This window comes from Oncorhynchus gorbuscha, linkage group LG04, assembly GCF_021184085.1.
Source record: "Oncorhynchus gorbuscha isolate QuinsamMale2020 ecotype Even-year linkage group LG04, OgorEven_v1.0, whole genome shotgun sequence".
NCBI classification, from domain to species: domain Eukaryota; kingdom Metazoa; phylum Chordata; class Actinopteri; order Salmoniformes; family Salmonidae; genus Oncorhynchus; species Oncorhynchus gorbuscha.
Window position 1 is genome coordinate 23,599,704 of NC_060176.1, and position 22,049 is coordinate 23,621,752.

A 22,049-nucleotide genomic window follows, 5' to 3' on the forward strand; every position below is an offset into this window, starting at 1 on the left:
CAGGCAGCAGTGGATCCAATGACTATTTCAAAGTCTATGTGAAGTTGAATTTGTATTTATTTCCTATGACATAAGAGCTTCCTGCAATATCTGAATATGATGAAGAGGAAATGGAAAGTGAAGAAAATTATATAGGAGACAGATTTTGGCATGCCTACTTAGCTTGGTCACGCAAAAAAACTGTTGAGCTATAGCCTATCCCACAGGAATCTTACATTTGTTTCCAAGCAATATTAATGCTGTAATCGTACACCTTGTACACCTTAACTCATCATGATCACTGTACACTGTGATACTTCAGTAGAATTGACTTCAAATCGAAAACATGTTTTGTCTTAGTCACTATTATTACCACTGTATCTCACTGATCATTAAACAGAGCAAACTTGCTGGCAGCCTGTGGTACCTTGCATGGGGGATGGTGGCCACCATGTACACTAAGCCTCTTTGCTTTTCAGACAATGTTTTTATATTGCCATCTATCTTTAATGTACATCATACAGGCACATAGACATAATACATGCAATGTAGGCCTACCACAATAAGTACAACATATTCTAAAACCTTGGATGTCTATTGTATCAATAAAATCACAGCCACTGAAAACAAATGGGTTTGATAGAATACAATGGGTGAGGATTTGTGCCCTAATCAAATACAAGTTGGCCTAGCATTCACAGTAATTAAATCTCAGTTGGCTTTAGTCATTTGATTTCTGTAATTAAACATGGTTTAACAAATAGTCCATGAACTTCCAACCAACGATGTATATAAACCCTGGATTGCGCATGATATATATTGGCTGTTGAGAGTCATTGAAGCCACAGGTCGGCCATATTGGTACTCCCCAGTAGGAGCAGCCCTCCATAGGAATGAATGGAAATGTTTCAAGGACAAAATTAGATGTATTTAAGTATTCGTGTTGTTGTAGTGGGGAAAGTAACATTAGTCATCTAAATGATCTAACTGGAACATGCTTTTATATATTTGTTCATTTTTTAAATGCTTAGCTCACATAATATAATTTAAAAGTATACATTAAGGTGTCTATAATATAATAAATGTAGCAAAAACGAATGTAGGGATTAATAAATACATTTCTATAGCTCCCAATGTATTTGTACGGTGGGGGAGTGCCAAAATGGAGGCACAGTGGCTTCAACACAGCGCCCCCTTTCTGTCATCTAGTCACTTGTGTATATTTAAATGATTTGTTCCAGCTGAGCACTGTTTCCGACTCTGTGAGAGGTTAACGTATGCTCGGTGGATAGGATAAAAATGCAAGCATTACGCAGAACATTTTCTAGTGTACTGTATGTAGCCAACTGTTTTTTTAGGCTGAGTGGTGCGCATGCCCCATGTCATAGTAAAGGAAAAGCATAATGAATCCTCTCTCTCATTGACCACAGTGCGCATGGTCATTGCTTTTGTATCATTTATGTCCGTCTGAGCAAGATCAGCTGCACTTCATGTATTGCAGAAATAAGTTTTACGGCGTTGAAGTAGGCTTTTTTCAAAGGAATCATCGGATAAGGAAACAGAATATGTCGGTAAACAAAGCTAAGAAAGTAAAAATGGCTACCAAATCATGCCCTGAGTGCGACCAACAGGTGAGAAAATGTATAGATATGGTTCATTTTGATATATTATGACTTAGTGATAATGTTGTTTTGCCTCCCAGGCATGGCATTTAAAGCCACTGTAGGCTGCTGAAATCCCATATGGTAACCTATGAATTCAAGATCTGGAGCAACATAGTCTAAACTAATGCACATAATCAGGCTAATCATCTAAATTAGTATGTGCATTAGATCTCAAACACTATGTTACAATGTAGCTCAACTATAGTTAGTAAGTGCTTTCTATGACACGTTGATACGATTAAAGAGTCAGAATGTTATTGCTCGCCAAATGTGGCTCGACGTTTCCTTATTTTGATACACTCATACTGTAACCCAACGGAAACTGGTTAATCATCGTGATCTGACTTTGCAAATCATAGGCTATATATATAGCCTCAGAACAATATCGCGCGTTGAAATGTCTTAAATGTAGCTGCATTGCTGACATTGATATATTGTAAAAATGAACATATTACACAAATCAATCGTAGTTTATACGGCGACATTTTGATCTAGCTTTTAGATCGTTTCTTGATATCATTTCTCTAAACTGCATCGATGAATTGATTTGTTTTCAAAAAATAACGTGTCGACGAAATGTAGGCTACTAGTCTGCATTCGATTTGAAAACGCTTTATTCATTAGAACGTCTTAACGTCACCGCTGTTGTCGGCACGTGTCCAAAATATTTGGTGCGTTTCAGCTAGATTGCGCTAAGGACTTTTTCATGAATTACAAAGGACAGTCCTCTAATATCTCAAAATTGTTGGGCAATATAGTTATCATGGGGGGTTAACACTGGCTACGCCCTTGTTTAACAAAAAATACTAAAGTTTATATAGCTTCTGGAATGTAGCCTATGCCTAATAGATGACTTCATCAACAAAGTTGCCTCAGTTTGGAGGAATATTTTTATATTAACCATGTTTTATCCTGTTTCGTTTTTAGATTCCAGTTGCTTGCAAGTCTTGTCCCTGTGGCTATGTATTCATTAGTCGCAAGCTTCTAAATGCCAAACTGAATGAGAGATCACCACCAGCAATAGGTAAATTAACATACTTCAGGAGCCTACAAATCATAGTTTCTTTGACATTCTCTTCACACACTCAATGTTTATTAACTTAGGTATTTTGTTTTATTATGAGCCTGTAAAACATTCACCTGAGATCGAAGATAAAGTAGCCAGAGTGTAATTGTATTAATACATTACTAAACTCAGCAAATGAGTTTGCTGAGTTTAGTCATGTATTAATACAATTACATTCCCCCTCCCCTGGTTATTCACTTAAGATGTATTGGTGTTGATTTTTTTTGTCAGTTGGATCAGTATAATATTTGAGTGGTGCAGTGGTGGCTGGTTTAAATGGCTATTTGCTTGAGTGAGTAGCCTACTGCAAGAAGTGGGGGGATGGGATATTTTATTCCTGACTGAAAAGCTTGTTCCCTCAGCTCTCTCTTGTAGGCTTCTGCAGTAGCATAAGGCTGCCTACATCGCTGACTGTGAAAAGTTAGATCTTACATTTAGCTTGTAGAGTTAGATCATGTTGTCTTTCATGAAATTTGACATTTTCAGAATACAGATATCTAACAGGATTTGATTAAGCCATTTCCAAAAGGTGATTAGGAAAATAAATTAGAATACAGAATTGTTATATAACCCATTACATGCCAGCTCATGCTGCTATGATCCTGTCAAATGTGGAAAGTGTAAGGATTAAATAGATATAGGGCACAGCAGCCTGCCTGTGTATCTGAGCATGTTTACAGAATACTAGTTCACTGTTTTATTCCAATGAGGGCTTTTCCCGTGCGCTACTGTCTGCCCATAGCCTTGCATCTCCCTCCAAACAGACTGTTTAAAAATGCAGTAACATATAAGCAATTATTTCAATCAGTTTTTTGAGGAATATGCCATAGGCATACATTTCTGCAAATATATATATACTTTCAACCTTAAAGGATGAGAACCAATACAATACTGCTGTTTAGATTTTAAAAGATGGAGTGATTGGAATGCTAAATGTAGGCTAGTACTTAAAAAATAAATATCTGGGTAGGGGTGAAATCATCGTGTATAGGCTATCGCAGTGCCTGAAGTTATGAATGGAATGTTAACACATGCTTTTGAACTTTTCTGTATTAAACACTTCATATTAGACAGTTTATGGAGTAGAATTACTCTCATCTTCTCTCGCTTTATGATACAATTACATTAGTTTCTTATGATACCGAATGAACTTTGAGGTATTGTAGTTAATAAGTATCTTGAAGGCAGAGAAGACTGGTTCCATTTGAAGAGGAAGGGGTCTTGAATTTCAGCTCTGTGATTTTTAATGATGGGTTTTGGCTTCCTCTCCTTACATAGTTTATCATTTGCCTCTCCTCGCTGTCATTTCTGTAGACTGTCTCAGGTTTTCAGGTTAAAATTGTAGTACTTCCTTTGTAACTTTGAACAGACACTAATACAACATTATTGTTGACTAGGAAGACTAAGGTTGCACTAAACCTTTTTTTTCCTGGATAAAAGTGCCAGTAGTTGTATTTATTTTTTGCTCGCTCATGATTCCTTAGTGGAACATATTTATATAAGACCGTGTTATTTTCCGGTGACCTCTTTAAAAATATTATCTGTTCTTGACTATGAGAATTTAGCCTTGGAAAAGGTGAAGTAGTAAGTTATGTATATGATGTTTATGTTATAGTATGGAGTGCAATAGTTTTCTCAGACTATTGATTATGTCACAATTTTATGACAATATTGTCAGTCTGAAGAGGAAGTGTGTTCTTGTTTGGGCAAGCTGTTGATAAGGCTAGAATTCCTGGGAGATTCTGAAGTTGTTTCTGCTATGCGAGAATACACACGTGGTTGATGTAGAAAATATATTTTCAGGCCTAGTCCAGACTTTGAAACAATCAATTGAATTTAATAGCAATACTATTGCTTTGCAATTATTACAGAGTTACAAAAAAACGATGCAATAATATGTTAATACGATATTGTTAGTAGTGGGTTGCTACACAGTTATAAAGCATTACCCTTTTGGGCACCAAATATTTGTCCATTTGTATCACTATTTTATCTGGCCCTTTCAATCAGTCCTTGTTTTGAAACCTCAATACTCCCGGGTGCACACTCACTGCCTACACCACTCAGGAAGCAGCATATGTGGTAATTTAAATTTCTGAAGAGGAAGGCTTTTTAAAAGGCCACTAGACAGAAACTCCTAGTGAAATATAGGCCTACCTCCTGCTCTGGTAATAAGAACACTCCACTGATTCAATGACTTAAAGTGGTTTTGAGGCAACAGCACACCTAGCATGCTAGATATGCATTGGAATCACTGAAAAGGGAATGCAAGTGTCTTCCTTTTGTTGGAATCGTGTTAAATATGAGAGGAGCTATTCTGTTGTTATTTTAAGGCAGTATTGTTGGAAGAGGGGGGTTGGTAGGAGAGAAATTGGAGGCTAAGATGTTTAATACCATATAGCCTTCCCACAAAATTTCCATAACATACATTTAAACTGGAGTCATTGGCATAAGACAATTTGTCCTTAGGATGTATGATGCATTTGATACTTTGACATATTTGAAGGCAATTCATTACTTTACATTAATCTTTCATTTCCATATGGCATATTTTTAGTGTTCATACAATTTTAAAACATTTTTCTGGTCTATTTAGACAAGTTGGATGCAAAGAGGAGGAGAACTGAAAGAATTCGCAGAGAGAAGATCAACTCTCCATCAACCAATGACATGGAGAACAGAAGGCGATGCCGTTCCAACAGCCAATCGGATCAGATCCGGAGAGGGCGGGGCAGGCCAAAGACAGTTGGGCTGAAGAAGCAGGAGGAGGAGAAAGGTAAAACAATAATAAAAAGTGACACTCAATGACAATGGTGCAGTTATGATATACTAAGCGTTTCCAAGATACTTTCTAAGCTTTGTTATTCCTCATTGTTTTGTGCTGACTCTTTTAGTATTACTGTTTTAGTAATATTTCAGTATTTTCCAGTCACAGGAGATAAGGCTGGTGATTAGTGCAGTATTGGGACAGAGCTGGGGGATTTGTGTTTGGATGAATGATTTACAGAGAGGGTTGCTCTCTCCTCTCACCCATGAATAAATCATGGTGTCCCTGACTCTGCCTGTGCTTTAGCGGCTGATCTATAAGGAGAAATATCATTATGCAGGTTCCTCCTGTGTGGAAGACAGAAATTATGTTAATATATTGCCCAAGGTTATTGTTGTCACATGCAAATTATGTATGTTTCTCAATGGGTTTTCTCTATGAACCAGGGGATGTTGTTAATTCATTTTCTTTTGTGTTTTTTTTTACCAGAAAAATTTGAGAAAGAAGTTGATATCTATGCCAACCTCTCAGATGAGAAAGCATTTGTGTTTTCGGTGGCATTGGCCGAGATCAACCGAAAGATCCTGGGCCAAAGACTGATCTTATAGACAGACCAGATGGTTGCTTTGAGGGATTGACATGTGAAACCTAAGATTGTTACTGTGGAGAAACCCATGGATGACCACCACAGTGTGTCTAACAGGGTATGAACTCTGACCCATGAACACCCTGCCGGATTGGTCAAAGCCTTGGGAAAATGGAGATGTTGGGGAACATTGAGAAGCAGGCACCTGGTCTGCTCAAGAGGAAATGTTGGAACCAACTTTTATCTTTAGAGTAGCTTATGGAATTGGAGGGGGTAGGACATCTGAATATTTATCTTTTAATCAGATTTTATATTATATATATATATAGATATTATTATTTATATAATTTATATAAATATATTATTTATATATATATATATATTATATATATATATTATTTATATATATATATTAGATGATATGGTATAGGATTCATCACCTTGTCAACCAAGAAAGCTGTCGGTAGCAAAACATTTCTATTAAAAAAGGGCATAAATATGTTGAAGCATGGAGGGCCATCATAGCATTGTAACTGGCTTCTATGTTATTGGCTTGTAGTGCTAGTAAACATTGTTTAAGTCTAGATGCCATTGCAACATAATGTTCAATATATTTTGTATCATGCTTAAGACTTTGGGAGAAGGCCTTGCACATTTATATTTATAATGCTTGTGTACCATCTTAATTTAAATGCATATTGTTTTGTATTTTGTTTCATTATTGGTGACATTATATTAAATATGTCATATTTGCTTTGGGCACCTTTAATTTAAATGTCAACGGCAAATCCTCTTTAATGTGACTTATTTTGGTCATTAAAAGAGACGAATCACAACCACCACTGTCAGATGTTGGGCCTTAATGAGCAAATATAAGTTTTTATTTAAGAATGTGTTGTACTTTGTTGATTTACTGCACATACACATCATTCACTGGTACAATAGTGTATTACCCACCCTCATGTCTATATGTTAACTTGCAGCAGGCAGAAGGATTGGCTTGGCCTCTTGAGACACCTGTTTGTAACCTGCCCACTTCTCCTGGAGACAGCTGCTGCTGCAGTTTCTCCAACTCTGCTCTGCCTCCCTCCACAGGGGAAAGGCCCTGCCATTAAAGGCTCATCCGTCTGGAACACATCCCAGTTTCCATGGAACTCTCAACAGATCTCAACCTCACAGGATAATCCTGTTGGAGACATTTTCAACTGCCTGGCCTCTTTCTTCACCAAACGGCATTGTACATGTATGAATGTACAGAAACAAGCGTACATCATATCCTGGTTATTCATACAATGAGTGAAACCTAAAGAGTAAACACTGCTGGTATTTGAATATGCAAAGCAGGGCTGTTAATGATGAGACTTTTTCTTCTTGGTTAGGAAAAGGGTTCTGTGTGCTGTATTGACACCTCAGTCCTTGTGAGAAACTGTGGCCATTCTGTGAACCAGAAAGAGACCGTGTTCAGCATGCCCCTATGGGAAATACATGTGAGTAAAAACAAAAGACAGTGCTGTTCCTATAGGGGGGAAAGTAATGAATTATAATCTATGTGAAGTAATGAAAAGGTTATTTGAGAGTTGGATTAAAGAACTTTGACCCTTAAATTCCCTGTGAAATTGATAGAACCCAGATGCAGTTTCATAAGAGTAGGGCATTGGCAGTATATGGCTATAAATGATCCTGGATGCATTTTGTTTTATGTCATGGGGATTATGTGGATTGGCTGCCCTAAGACATTGTATTAATTCCCCTCAAATAGTCAGAGGAGACTTGGACACAATGAAGAAGGGATTCCGGGTGAACCTGGGATTTTCTTTCTTCTCAAAGCCAACATTTACATAAGATACTTGAGTAAAGCCTGCCTGTTGCAATGCAAAATCACAGGAGATGGGTGTCAGCTTTCACATTGGGCCTCTGATTCGAATACATTCAAACATGAAATAATACACATCCATCCGCTATCTACAAGCACCATTTGAAAACGAAAGTCATGATATTAGTCAACCACTGCTCCAAATTCCGAAACTCACTCTTAATGACATTTTCTGAGAACATGACTATGTTCTGTGAAATGTAGAACATGATTGAAATGAGAATCGGTTGTTAACGGAAATCACTCACGCAGTCGGACCTTATTTGGATTTCTTAAGGGTATAAGGATAAAGGACGCTACCTGATGAGCACATTTCAGAAATCATGTACTGTAATGTGAGAAAGTTCCATGATGACAGTATCATTACTGCATATGGCTGGTAGTGGGGCTGAAATGAACACGCTGAAACCAGGTTGGGCAGGGCTGTTAATGATGAAATGCCTGGCCCAGCCTGAATACCATTCCCTATTACCACATGCCCCCAGGAACACTGAGATCCCTGGCTTTCTATCTAACAGGAAATAGTGAAGTGAGAAATACTGAGCACCCAGGCCCATAGACAGAAAGATGGAGAGAGAGAAGAGGGGTCTAGGGAGAGAGAGAGAGATACGTGTGCACACTAAAAGTCTATTGTTACTCAAACAAAATTGCCATTTGTTCCGTGTGGAGTGTTCCCCAAGTCACATGACTCACATATGCTCTCATTAACCAGCGAGAGAGTTCTTTGTTCAGATCTTGGCGCATGGAACCTGGCTACTTTCCAATGTAACATGAGATACTGTATATTATTCGCTTTATGGAATTTGAGGACAATTTTATTATAAAAAAATGATTAAACATACAGTGGCTAATACTCCTAACATTATTTTAAAATCTAATCTGTTCGGTTTATTATCTGCCCAATATGATAGTTTGCATATAATCCATGCTTGTAAGGTGTGCTTGAGGATGTTGCCTACTGGAAAACCAATGTCAAACTGTGAACCACCCTCATGTCCTAGAGACCAACATTTAAATGTTTTCACTTTCTCTCCTATAGACCCTACTCCCTTTGTAACATGTGTAATTATTGCATGTAAATGTAAATAATTTAGTGCCTTGTCCTTTTCTTTGACATTGAAATGTTAATATGCTATGTAGTCTCTCTTTCAACCACTGGAGGGCAATCCAGTGACATAAGAATCCAGTGCTGAGTTCACATAATTAACAGTAAATGTTAATTTTTGTGAAATGGTGATTATTATCTCTCAGTCTGCTATGACATCATATGTGGCAGAAATAATTTAATTAAATGTCTTCAAATTAACAAACATCAAATGAAAAGTGGTTATTATAATTATAAGCCACTCTACTTCAAAGAACATTAGTCAGTCCAGCAATTTTTTATGAAATGGATTGATGGATGAGAGAATCTTTTGCCTTTGTTGCTTGTTTCCTCAGAGTGTTTTTCTCTGGCTCTGGATTTAGATGGAAAAGGTAAGGAAACCAGTGGAGGCTGCCGAGGGGAGGATGGCTCATAATAATGACAGGAACAGTGTGAATGGAATGGCATCAAACCATGTGTTTGATACCATTCCGCTCCAACCAGTATCACGAGCCCGTCCTCCCCAATTAAGGTGCCACCAACCTCCTGTGGTAGAAACATCTCTTTCAATGATTTACTAGACAGTCATTCTGAGGTCTTAGCATCCAGGGGACCACTACAGAAAGAGATCAACAATGTGAACAAGAAGTTGTTTCGGGAGATTTAAACGTCCCTCTTACGTCTTGTTCGGAAGCATCATCCAGCTTTTCATTTAACCAACAGTCATGTCCGTGTGCATGTGTATCTGTCTTGGAGGACCCAGTGGGCTGTTTTGACAAAAAAACACTTGGTCGTAGAGAACAGGACATTGAGTACAATTTCCACGTTAAGTGAGTCAGAGACAAGTGCGACAGCATAGACAGACACACATGTCAGGCATCCAAGAAAGACAGATTGTGTAAAACTCTATACACACCAGCAATGACAACAGTTCGAATCATGCTGATTCCTTACCCACCAGCTGTCCTGTGATGTCTAAAGGCACAGTTAACTGAAGCATCATCCACATCAGAAGGAGGATTATGACATTGTATGCACACCACCTACATGCTGTTCATAATAGATATGTCATATGTGTGGCTCAAGCACGTGTACATACACAGTGACACATTAACAGGTCAGCCCTAATGAAAATGTGCATCATCATCATCTCCTTAGGACCAGTGGGACATCATCCCTCTGGCGTGCATACTTCTTCCTGCATCATAGAGCTGACACTTCCACTGCAGACACCAGAGCCTGTAGACAATATTCCAAAAATATCCTGCACTTCTAAACAAGGTGTTCTGAGGAGGAAAAAACTGCAGTGGGATGCTTGCCAGGAGGTGAAGACTTTTCCATTCCACCTAAAACCTTGTTGCTGCCAGGCTGAGAGGGGGCCTCTTTATCCCTGAGTGTAAGACTTGGGTGGTTTTGAGGTTAAGACCAGCAACACGATGCCACTGCATTTGAGTGTTGGTGACGCACCTTCTGTTGCCCCAAAGCAGAGTTGTGTGGGATCAGATCCCTAACAGGTTCACACACACGCACGCACTCAAAAAACACACACACACGGAGGGGTGAACAGGATGGAGTGCACTGGTATTAACCTCAGTGGGGTGCAGAGAGAGGGCATTCGTGAGAGATCTGAGAACGGGCTCTCTTCACCTCAGACTAGGAATCATCCTCTCATCATCACTGGGTGGGAGGAGGACCCCCACAGAGACCTTCCAAAACAAAAAGGCCAATCTGAACCCCTATTAATAAAGCAGGACACTCACATTTCGTGCATACCCTGCCTAATCTCAGGCAGCTGTTATCTCCCTGCAGGAAGTGCTCTTTGCTCTGGGCCGGCTGTGGTGCTGGAGCAGTGCTGATATCACTACGAGAGGGGACAGGATAGGGACCCAGCTACAGCACAGGACGAGGCACCGGGCGATAAGATAGAGTTGTCTTTGTCAGCACCCATCTTTCTTTTCCACTATGTTTCAGTACCCAGAGGGCCCGGCTTCCCCATTCACCCTCTCCATAAGGCACAGAGACCCTGGTATGGAGAACCGTAGGTCCTAACCTTGGGCAGAGAGAAAGTGATGGGAACCTCCGTCTATAGAACTCTCCTTCTACGCACTGGAGGTTTCAGCGTATCTGACTACATTCAAAAGTTCACGGTAAGAGACTTGGCACTCATTGCTTTTGGGTTGAGGTTTTACAAGCTAGTTTTCATTTTGTAATTGTATTTAATCAGGTTCATGGATGAAGTTCGATTCAAGACAGACCATTGGTCACACAAGGCTGCCTAATTTAATAATTGGCATCTAAAAAAAGATGCTAGGCAAAACTAAATGAATTCCTTTCTAGACTCTAGAATATTTTTGTGTCATTCTAATATTCATAAGGGTTACATAATATTGAATCACAAATCATCATACACTCAAAGAAAACGGTGCATCAACATCATTGAACAGAAACAAACAAACAAACAGCACTGTGTGCTCAAAATCACATTAGTGCTTGGTCAGTGAAGTGAGACCAAGTCACATTCACTGTACCATATCTAACTCCATTAGTTTTTTTTATCATTGCCCTTAACACAGCATGGGAGCATGGGGAATGTTATTTGGAGGTGGTCAGGTGGAAAATAACATTTGGGAGAAGAGTGAGTTATTACGGCGTTGTTTTTCTCAATTACCATTTACGTCCTTGAATTAAGATTTTCTTATGAAGTAAAACTTGTTTTATGTTATTAAATAATATATGAAGCATAGCCCTCAGGGTTAGATCATTTGTTCAACAAGCTTGCCGAAAACATGACTTCTTGCAGAAAAAAAAGTTGTATTTTTGAAGGTCTGTATTTGTCTATCCATATCAAAAGACAGTTTTTGTGTGTGTGTGTGTGTGTGTGTGTGTGTGTGTGTGTGTGTGTGTGTGTGTGTGTGTGTGTGTGTGTGTGTGTGTGTGTGTGTGTGTGTGTGTGTGTGTGTGTGTGTGTTCCTCTAAGGAGGAAGGGGAGGACCATCCTCCTAAGTGAATTTCATAAAATAAAAATAGTGAAACATTAAAAAAGTTGCCCTTTTTAGATAAGACTAAACTAAATATATTCATGTCACCAAATAATTAAAATAAACTGTTTTGCAATGAAGGTCTACAGTAGCCTCAAAAGCACTCTGTAGGGTAGCACCATGGTGTAGCCGGTGGACAGCTAGTTTCCGTCCTCCTCTGGGTACATTGACTTCAATACAAAACCTAGGAGGCTTGAGGTTCTCACCCCCTTCCATAGACTTACACAGTAATTATGACAACTTCCGGAGGACGTCCTCCAACCTATAAGAGCTCTTGCAGCATGAACTGACATGTTGTCTGCCCAATCAAAGATCAGAGAATGAATCTTGTGGTGAACACGTAAGCTACAGCTAGCTATCACTTCAGTGCATACAATGTGGTGAGTCGTTGACTCAAAGAGAGAGAAAGACAATAGTTGAACAGTTGGCTATGCCTATCCAAAACTGGAACTCTCAAGTCAAGGTAAGATTTTGGTGTTATACATTTATTGCCATGGGGCCCGCCGGTGTAGCTGCTAAACTGCTTCCTGAACACTGCACTGCATGATTGTAGTGGATTTAATAATGTGTTAGTTTTAGTAGCTACAGTATGTTGACTATGACTTTAATATGGTGACAACGATGTAGGCTGTGTGGGATCATGGGGTTTATTCATTCTGCCAATTCTGTTGGAAAACATTTCTTAAACGGAAGCAAACGGATCAAAACAGGGATAAAAATACCTGAATTTGTCTATTAGAAACTCTTGTTTTCAACTGTTGGACTAATGATTACACCTAGATTAGCTAGATGCAGGAAAGAGTGTGCAAGGCGGTATTGAATGTGTCAATGTCTGTCACCTTGATTACTCAAATTTCTCTCAACCTGTGCACCTACAATGTAAATGTTAATTCATAGGCTAGGTTGTAGCAACCTCATGATTGGTATAGGGAAATTTGAGTAGTATGCACTATCCTAAGCCTATCGATGTTACAGTGAGCTAGGTGAATGGAACATTCATGACAGTCATTCAATATGCTGTAATAAAAATAAGGCCATGCTCATAAAAAAAAAGATTGTCCTCCATCATCTTATTAAAAGGTACAAACCACCACTGGTGTATTAGCATGCTATCTGTTTGTTATCCATAGCTTTAACTCTGGTAGCTGGTTTAAGAACATACACAAATCCCTATTATCCTCCGGGAAGCTGTACTTGAGTGATTATTTTAGCAACATTCCCGCAGTAGCCCTGAGACTGCCACGCAGCTCCCCCGGAATTCCACGCAGAAAACATATCAGCCAATGAAGAGAAGCACCACTCGAGATTGAACTTCAGTCAATTTTCAAGAGGAGTGGTCACCAACCTGTCCGATCTCCAAATCATTTCTAGTTGATAAAGGGCACTGCAGTCCCTGGTTCTAATCCAGGCTGCATCACATCCGGCCGTGATTGGGAGTCCCATAGGGCAGCGTCGTCTGGGTTTGGCCGTCATTGTAAATAAGATTTTTTTCTTCACTGACTTGCCTAGTTAAATAAAGTTTACATTTTAATTTTTTTTTAAAATAAATCCTTGTGTTCCTATTTTTTTCTGTATTAATCTCGGGCTGTTAATTGTAGGTGCAACCGATTCAGCTGCCCTGCACCCGGGTATGCGAACCGTTGCCATTTTTTTAAATAAGTGAGTTCATGTTTAAATTCTTACTCAGCACTGTCAACACTTTGTAAACCATGAAATGGCTTTCTTCCTATTTCCATTTAGCACTAACGTAAACTCACCCCATTCCGTACAACCGCAACATTCAAACGAGGCTACAAAGAAAACTAATGGGACTGTAGCGACTGTGTTGACGTCAAAATCGGGGGTGCGAACTAGGTTTCTATTCAAGCGTTGATCGACATGGTAATGGCTCTATAGTATTGGAGAAAAGTTGAACAATCTGACCCTCCAGTTACATCTTGACGTGTCATGTCCTAACGTACAGCACACATTAAGCAACTATTTCTGTTTTACAATCTCTCTCCACCAGGTGTAGCACTTCTATCATCCTCTAAAAACAAGAAATGGACAGTGACGGGGGTATTGGGGGGATACTTAGTCATTTTTTTCGTCATCATTGCATGCGATCATCATTCTCAAAGTCTCTGTTTTAAGATCACTTTAGCACCGCCCTAAAAACCCCATTCAAAATCGACACAAACCTTCAAATAGGTATGTAATGACACATTATATAAACTCTTTATAGTGTTTTATTTACATTTTAGAGGCGATAAGGTGATAAGTTGGACAGATCGAGTGAAAAAAGGAATTTTCCCACACAACATCCCTCCTTCTCACTATCACGCATTAGTTTCACTTCCCCATCCGCCATTTTTAAAAAGACCCGACGGGGCTCATTGCCTGCTTGAATTATGCAGAAACGGGCAGCGTTTAGGTCATGTAATTGATTCTGTTTGAAAGGGGAGAAATGGTGCTTTACAATGGTATTGACATTACAGTTGATCTGGAAGTATTACATTTTTGGGGTGCTAAAATAAGGGCAATTGTACAGACCAAGGCGATGTACGAGTTTACGTGAGTTTACGTTACAACAAGCATTACAGCAGTAATCAATGAGTAGGAAAGTGTATCGATAGGCATGCGTTGTTGTTATTATTAGCTGCTTCGGTCTTTTAATAGGAATTTTACACTTTTTCTGTTAATAGAAGTAACAACATGAGCCAGAAATAATGCGGTGCTACTCGAGTTTTGCCATCAACCGGAAGTGTGTCCCTTTTTGGTCAGTGTCAGTGGAGGAAAGAGAGAGCGGAGGGGATGTTGAGAGGCGGATCATCAGTCTGCTGCTCTCTCTCTCTGCTGAGACTGACCATAAATGCAGGCACCGTCCGGCCCAGTAAAGTAAATATTACATCAACCTTTCACTAGGATATGCTGTGGTATTACTCCCACAGAACTACAGTGGTATTTTGAACTTGTGATTGACATGTATCATATTAAGACCTGCTTGTTTTTTCAAAGGTCTGTAGGCCTACATTGAACACTGCACATTTGCTGCTACTGCAGACTGTGTGAGAGAACAGCTATTTCCATGTTAAAATGTATGGGATGCATTTTCGTCATTGTTTTTGATGGTAGGCCACTCTGATAGGCCTACATTATGATCAAATGCTTGGTCACTGTTAACTTTAACTGGGTACAGCCTCGGTGTTCACAGTAAACACTCGCTGGAAATTGCACAGAATTTTCACAATGTTCAAGTTTGTTTATGAGACGACCACCACTATGAGCATACAAACAAACAATGGGAACTTTGGGAAGTCTACAACCATTACTAGGCCTATTTCAACATTACTTTTGTTGAGATGTATTTTACATACGGTAAATATTACAAAATTTCTCTAAGATTTTACTCTACTGCTACTCTGTTCATCATATGTATAGTCACTTTAACCATATCTACATGTACAGTTGAAGTCTGAAGTTTACATACACCTTAGCCAAATACATTTAAACTCAGTTTCACAATTCCTGACATTAAATCCTAGTAAAAATTCCCTGTCTTAGGCCAGTTAGGATCACCACTTTATTTTAAGAATGTGACATGTCAGAATAAGAGTAGAGATAATGATTTATTTCAGCTTTTATTTCTTTCATCATGTTCTCAGTGGGTCAGAAGTTTACACACTTAATTAGTATTTGGTAGCATTGCCTTTAAGTTGTTTAATTTGGGTAAAATGTGTCATGCAGCCTTCCCACAATAAGTTGGGTGAATTTTGGCCCGTTCCTCCTGACAGAGCTGGTGTAACGGAGTCAGGTTTGTAGGCCTCCTTGCTCGCACACGCTTTTTCAGTTCTGCCCACAAAATGTTCTATAGGATTGAGATCAGGGCTTTGTGATGGCCGCTCCAGTACCTTGACTTTGTGCCACAACTTAGGAAGTATGCTTGGGGACATTGTCCATTTGGAAGACCCATTTGCAAACAAGCTTTCACTTCCTGACTGATGTCTTGTAATGTTGCTTCAATATATCCACATAATTGTCCCTCCTCATGACGCCATCTATTTAGTGAAGTGCACAAGTCCCGGCTGCAGCAAAGCACCCCCACCTCACGATGCTGCCACCCTCGTGCTTCACAGTTGGGTTGGTGTTCAGCTTTCAAACCTCCCCCTTTCCTCCAAACATAATGATGGTCATTATGGCCAAACAGTTCTATTTTTGTTTCATCAGACCAGAGGACATTTCTCCAAAAAGTACAATATTTGTCCCCATGTGCAGTTGCAAACCATAGTCTGGGTTTTTTATGGCGGTTTTGGAGCTGTGGCTTCTTCCTTGCTGAGCGGCCTTTCAGGTTATGTCGATATAGGACTCGTTTTACAGTGGATATAAATACTTTTGTACCTGTTTCCTTGAGCATCTTCACTCGGTCCTTTGGTGTTGTTCTGGGATTGATTTTCACTTTTCGCACCAAAGTACATTCATCTCTAGGAGACAGAACGCATCTCCCTCCTGAGCAGTATGACGGCTGTGTGGTCCCATGGTGTTGGTAGTCCTTGAAATACAATCACATGCACACCTCCAATCGACTCAAATGATGTCAATTAGCCTATCAGAAGCTTTTAAAGCCATGACATCATTTTCTGGAATAAAGCTGATTAAAGGCACAGTCAATTTAGTGTATGTAAAATTCTGACCCACTGGAATTGTGATACAGTGAATTATAAGTGAAATAATCTGTCTGTAAACAATTGTTGGAAAAATTACTTGTGTCATGCACAAAGTAGATGTCCTGACCGACTTGCCAAAACTACACTAGTTTTAATGAATCCAACCTAAGTGTATGTAAACGTCCGACTTCAAATGTACATACTACCTCAATCAGCTCGACTAATCAGAGCCTGTATGTAGCCTCGCTACTGTATATAGCCTCACTACTGTTATTTTTCACTATCTTTTTACTGTTATTTTGATTTCTTTACTTACCTATTGTTCACATAATACCTTTTTTTGCACTATTGGTTAGAGCCTGTAAGTAAGCATTTCACTGTAAGGTCCACACCTGTTGTATTTGGCGCACGTGACAAATACACTTTGATTTGATGTGCTGTGTGGTATTACTCCCACAGAACCACAATGGTATTTTAAACTTGTGATTGACATTACATGTATCATATTAATGTCAGGGGTCGTAGAGAAAGAGGAGCATTAGGTACAGCAAAAGACTTTCCATCAGTAGCTCTCCAAACAGATCAAAATACTGACTCCTCTGGTCTGCCAAGAGCTCTAACTAGACCCACTAGGCTCAAACCTTGCCACGCACACTTAGATGCATCAAACACTTCATGAAAATGATGGACTTGTTTTAATAAATCAGTATACCAGTCAGATACAAATCCAGAGAATTTCCCATGCACACAATGCTATCAGCCGAACATGCACCCCAGAATGTTCCATTCAGTTTAAAATTGGGAAAGATCAATGTTTTTTTTTTTTTGTGGGTTCAAGGCAAACCTCCCACTGACCTCCACCCGCAATTCTTCTTCACCCCACCTCACAAAATTTGGTCACGTAACATGGAACTGCCCATGTAAACGGGGGAATGGAAACTATGCAGAGGCGTTCAGTCAGACAGTTTTCATGTTTTCTCTTTTGGTAGACAATGGGCTGTAATGGTACAGGGTTAGATGGAGAGGACTGGACGAAACCCAGAATACCCTCTCCAGTGACCTCACAGGTCTGCAATGTTGTTGTGTCAGGGAGGTAGCTTTGGTGTCACGTTTCCATTTCAGAGGGAAAATAACCCAGGTTAACCCTCCAGTTAGTTGGGTTTCCTTTATTTCCTCTGTCTGATGTTCTCCCACTCTGTGATTTTATTGGTGCCTGCCAGGAGCCATGTTTATTTTACTGCTATTGTTACAGATACTTTTACAGACATTAAATACAAGTAAACGTGTTAAGTAGCTCTAGTGGTACCACAGCAGCTGTGCAAATGAGGGAAACTGTCCGTGTGTTTGATGTCTAATGGTCCCTCCCGGCAGGCATGTGCACAGATAGGGCTCTACCTTTGCAGAGAACATGCCCATTTGCCCTTCCAGTCTCCAAAGTGCCCTTTTGGGTGGAAGTAAAATTTCCACCCCAATTTATTATTTTTTTAAATTGTAGATTTGTTGTTGTTGTTGTTTTGAAGCCACTGCCCACAGATCATTGTTAAAGTAGTCGGAATGGTAGGTTTGGTCAATGATAAGCCCCTACATTGTAACGCAGTGGCTGTACAGTAACATTCTATACATGACGTCAGAGCTCAGGGTCTCCGCTTCACAACGCTATATGGGTTTTGACTGACAGTCGTTCTAAACTTATGTACATACATATATCCTTATGTACATATTCTTTATCCCCTTACACTGTGTATAAGACAGTAGTTTTAGAATTGTTAGTTAGATTACTTGTTGGTTATTACTGCATTGTCGGAACTAGAAGCACAAGCATTTCGCTACACTCGCATTAACATCTGCTAACCATGTGTATGTGACAAATACAATTTGATTTGATTTGATTTGAAACGTGACTGTCGTTCGAAATCCCTCATGTGAATTGGGCAACTTTTGAGCATTTGTTGTTTGGATTCAGTCTTGTGTCAGGTGATCTATTGTGTCCTCACATTTGGTCTGATAACTTCCCCATAAGATCCTAAGTGTACTCTTTCAATTGCTACCATGGTCATGCACATGCTTTTTCTAGTTATTTTGTTAAACATTAAAATGTGTCCCCTATCCATATAGACCAGTTTTCACTAGTGTAAAGGGTTAAGCAAAGCAATAAATGTAATAGATCTGTGCTAAATGACGACGGAGTTATTATAGGTGAAATATTACATTACTTTTCAGACTAAGGGTTATTTATTTGTGTCATTTAATTTGCCATTAAAATGTGACTGTCTCTTGTTTTTATATACAGTAACTAAATAACCAAAGTAGCCTAATAATTGCTCAACGAGTCCATGACCTTGATTGTTCGGATTTTTCGGGGTTGACCTTTTTTTTTGTTTCAACACACACCCACCAAAAGGTCTTTGCACGGCCCTGCTTCCCGGCAACAGTCGGCCTATATTTGAAATGTTGTTGTGGTCTTGGTATTACGGGCCCACCCTCCATGACCCATGTGTATTGGGTCACATTATCATCTCTGGCCTGATCCCATGTCACCGCACCTCTCATTATCTATTGTTTCCTGTTATTCATTGCAGCTGGCTGCCCCATTTTGGGGGAGTAGACATTCATTTATGAGCAATGCTACTGCCAACGCTTACTTTCTGATATGCTAGGACGCTAGCTAACTAGCCTGCCCTGGGTTATGGGGTGGTAAATGGAGTTGTTATGATTGATCAGAGCTGCTGTGACGTACCCCCCCCCCCCCCCCCCCCAGCCAAACCCCCTTGTGGAAAACCACAGCGGAGCCACATTCCTTTGATGGGCCAGCATCCTACCAGAGATTTCCATTGCCACTCCATTGCATAATGTGGTTACATTTTAGTGGGATGGTTCCTGGCGTAGGCCCAAGGCAGAGAGCTAGCCTGTAGTCTCATTGGGAAGGACTTTATAAATAAAGCACCCAGCTTATATTCTGCCCATTTAGACTGGGCCTAAGGGACTCCGTCCGCTATTTGGCGGTGTTACAGTTGCATATGGATGGTTCTATGGGCTATCTTCTGCTCTCAGGACCAGGAGACAGGGACCCATCATTTCATCAAATCATTGCATTACTATTCACAGCACTGGGATGAAGACATATCCCCAGAATGTGTGATAATTTAATTATTAGACAACACTTTTGTCTTCTCAGAAATGGCCTTAACGCATATTTACCAAGATAATTTAGCTTTTTAATTGTTTTCTAGAGCTCATTTGTCAACAGCTGGGTATGTTAGCCTAAACGAATGTAAGGTCTAGCTTGTTGAATCATTGAAAAGCAGATATTTCATCATTGAGGTCCATTTGTCATTGAACTGTCTTTTCAATAGTGGGTTAAAGAACAAACACTCTTTACAATACCTGAATACTTTACCAATAACTGGAAAATGGGTAAAGACCCATGCAGTACAAAATGCCAGGATGTTCCAGGAAAACATTCCCATCCAATGGGACAGTAGGGGACACAGTAGCGGACACAGTAGGGGACACAGTAGGGGACACAGTAGGGACACAGTAGGACACAGTCGGGGACACAGTAGGGGACACAGTAGGGGACACAGTAGGGGACACAGTAGGGGACACAGTAGGGGACACAGTAGCGGACACAGTAGGGGACACAGTAGGGGACACAGTAGGGGACACAGTAGGGGACACAGTAGCGGACACAGTAGGGGACACAGTAGGGGACACAGTAGGGGACACAGTACGGGATACCGGGGTTGGATGTCACAGTTTTTACTCTCTCTTATATCTTACAAGACTCCTTTCAACATTAACAAAATGTCTTGGGTGGAATAGGGACTATTTTTATTCTCATATCTTATTCCAACAAGCAATCAAACCCACCTTGCCCACTTGTGACAACCAGCCCCATCGCAGGGTTGGTTGTTGTATGGGGTGGGATGTCACGTTTGCTAGTAGCTTATTCATTTTTAACAGGAAATTACGCAATATAGCACAGTCTTAGAAATGGCTTTGTTTTATAGAACGATATTCCTAACAGAATTCAACATTTTATACCTTAAGAACAACGTATGACATTTTGAGTATATTTGTGTGTGTATGCGCATGTTTGCACACGTGTGGGTGTGTAATAAAAAATATGTCTTTGGTGTCTCCCGAGTGGCGCAGTGGTTTAAGGCACTAGGCTGTGCCACAAGAGATCCTGGTTCAAGTCCAGGCAACCGGGAGACCCATGGGGCGGCACACAATTGTCCCATCGTGCTCTTACGACTCCTGTGGCGGGCTGGGTACAATGCACGCTGACACAATTGCCAGGTGTACAGTGTTTCCTCCGACACACTGGTGCAGCTGGCTTCCGGGTTAAGTGGGCATTGTGTCAAGAAGCTGTATGGCTTGGTTGGATCGTGTTTCGGAGGACGCACGGCTCTCGAACTTCGCCTCTCCTGAATCCGTACGGGAGTTATAGCGATGGGACAAGACTGTAACTACCAATTGTGTACCATTAAATTGGGGAGGGGAAAAAAGAGCCAACACTCCCACTCCTCTGCCCAACAGATATTCATGATGCATTGGGAAGAAGCAGTTCAGACATTTTGCTAATTGGCAAGACGTCTCACATTCTACATTCTAGAGTTCTACATCGTTTATACGTTGGCCAGGCATCAACATTTTATTCTGATGTCTCGGTGACGTCTTCCCAATCTGCAAACGCTCTCCACACTACATATTCCCAACACATTTTGATATGTTGGCCAAAGGTGTTTGTGTTTACTGGGAAATTAGGTTTTTATAGCAACAGCACAAAATAGCTTGGGATATATTGTGTCACTGTCACGCCCTGGTCTAAGTATTTTGTGTTTTCTTTATTATTTTGGTCAGGCCAGGGTGTGACATGGGTTTATTATGTGGTGTGTTTAGTCTTGTTTGTTTTGTCGGTATTGGGATTGTGGTATAGTGGGGTTTTCTAGAAAAGTGTATGGTTGCCTGAAGTGGTTCTCAATCAGAGGCAGGTGTTTATCGTTGTCTCTGATTGGGAACCATATTTAGGCAGCCATATTCTTTGAGTGTTTCGTGGGTGATTGTTCCCGTCTCTGTGTTAGTTTGCACCAGATTAGGCTGCTTAGGTTTTCGCGTTACGTTTCTTGTTTTGTATTGTTCGTGTTCTTTCTTTATTAAACATGTATCAAAATTAAGACGCTGCTTTTTGGTCAGATCCTTGCTACACCTCCTCGTTAGAGAAAACCGGCAACAACGTCACCTGTGGGCACAAACCCACCGTCGTTGGACCAGACAGACCTGGCAAAAAGTGCTCTTCACTGACAAGTCGCAGTTTTGTCTCACTAGGGGTGATGGTCGGATTCG

General features: G+C 40.2%; 2 protein-coding genes across 2 annotated transcripts in view; both read left to right on the top strand.

The window, feature by feature from the left end:
* The first annotated feature begins 1,239 nt into the window (after positions 1–1,239).
* Positions 1,240–6,376, top strand: LOC124033157 (UPF0547 protein C16orf87 homolog). Its single transcript, XM_046345115.1, has 4 exons — positions 1,240–1,610; positions 2,571–2,667; positions 5,306–5,485; positions 5,966–6,376. The coding sequence occupies exons 1-4, from the start codon at positions 1,470–1,472 to the stop codon at positions 6,082–6,084; spliced, it is 537 nt and encodes a 178-aa protein (XP_046201071.1). The 5' UTR covers positions 1,240–1,469; the 3' UTR covers positions 6,085–6,376.
* Positions 6,377–10,803: 4,427 nt separating this feature from the next.
* Positions 10,804–22,049, top strand: part of LOC124033863 (myosin light chain kinase 3-like) — a 33,494-nt gene continuing 22,248 nt past the window's right edge. The window contains exon 1 of the mRNA XM_046346235.1: positions 10,804–11,166. Coding sequence (XP_046202191.1) covers positions 11,089–11,166 — 78 coding nt within the window. The 5' untranslated portion in view covers positions 10,804–11,088. The remainder of the gene's footprint in view (positions 11,167–22,049) is intronic.

Bases quoted from the DNA above. Each gene is read 5' to 3' on its own strand.
- LOC124033157 (XM_046345115.1), top strand. From the start codon at position 1,470: ATGTATTGCAGAAATAAGTTTTACGGCGTTGAAGTAGGCTTTTTTCAA. The intron at 1,611-2,570 runs GTGAGAAAATGT...TTTCGTTTTTAG, and splicing joins GCCCTGAGTGCGACCAACAG to ATTCCAGTTGCTTGCAAGTC. The intron at 5,486-5,965 runs GTAAAACAATAA...TTTTTTTACCAG, and splicing joins GAAGCAGGAGGAGGAGAAAG to AAAAATTTGAGAAAGAAGTT.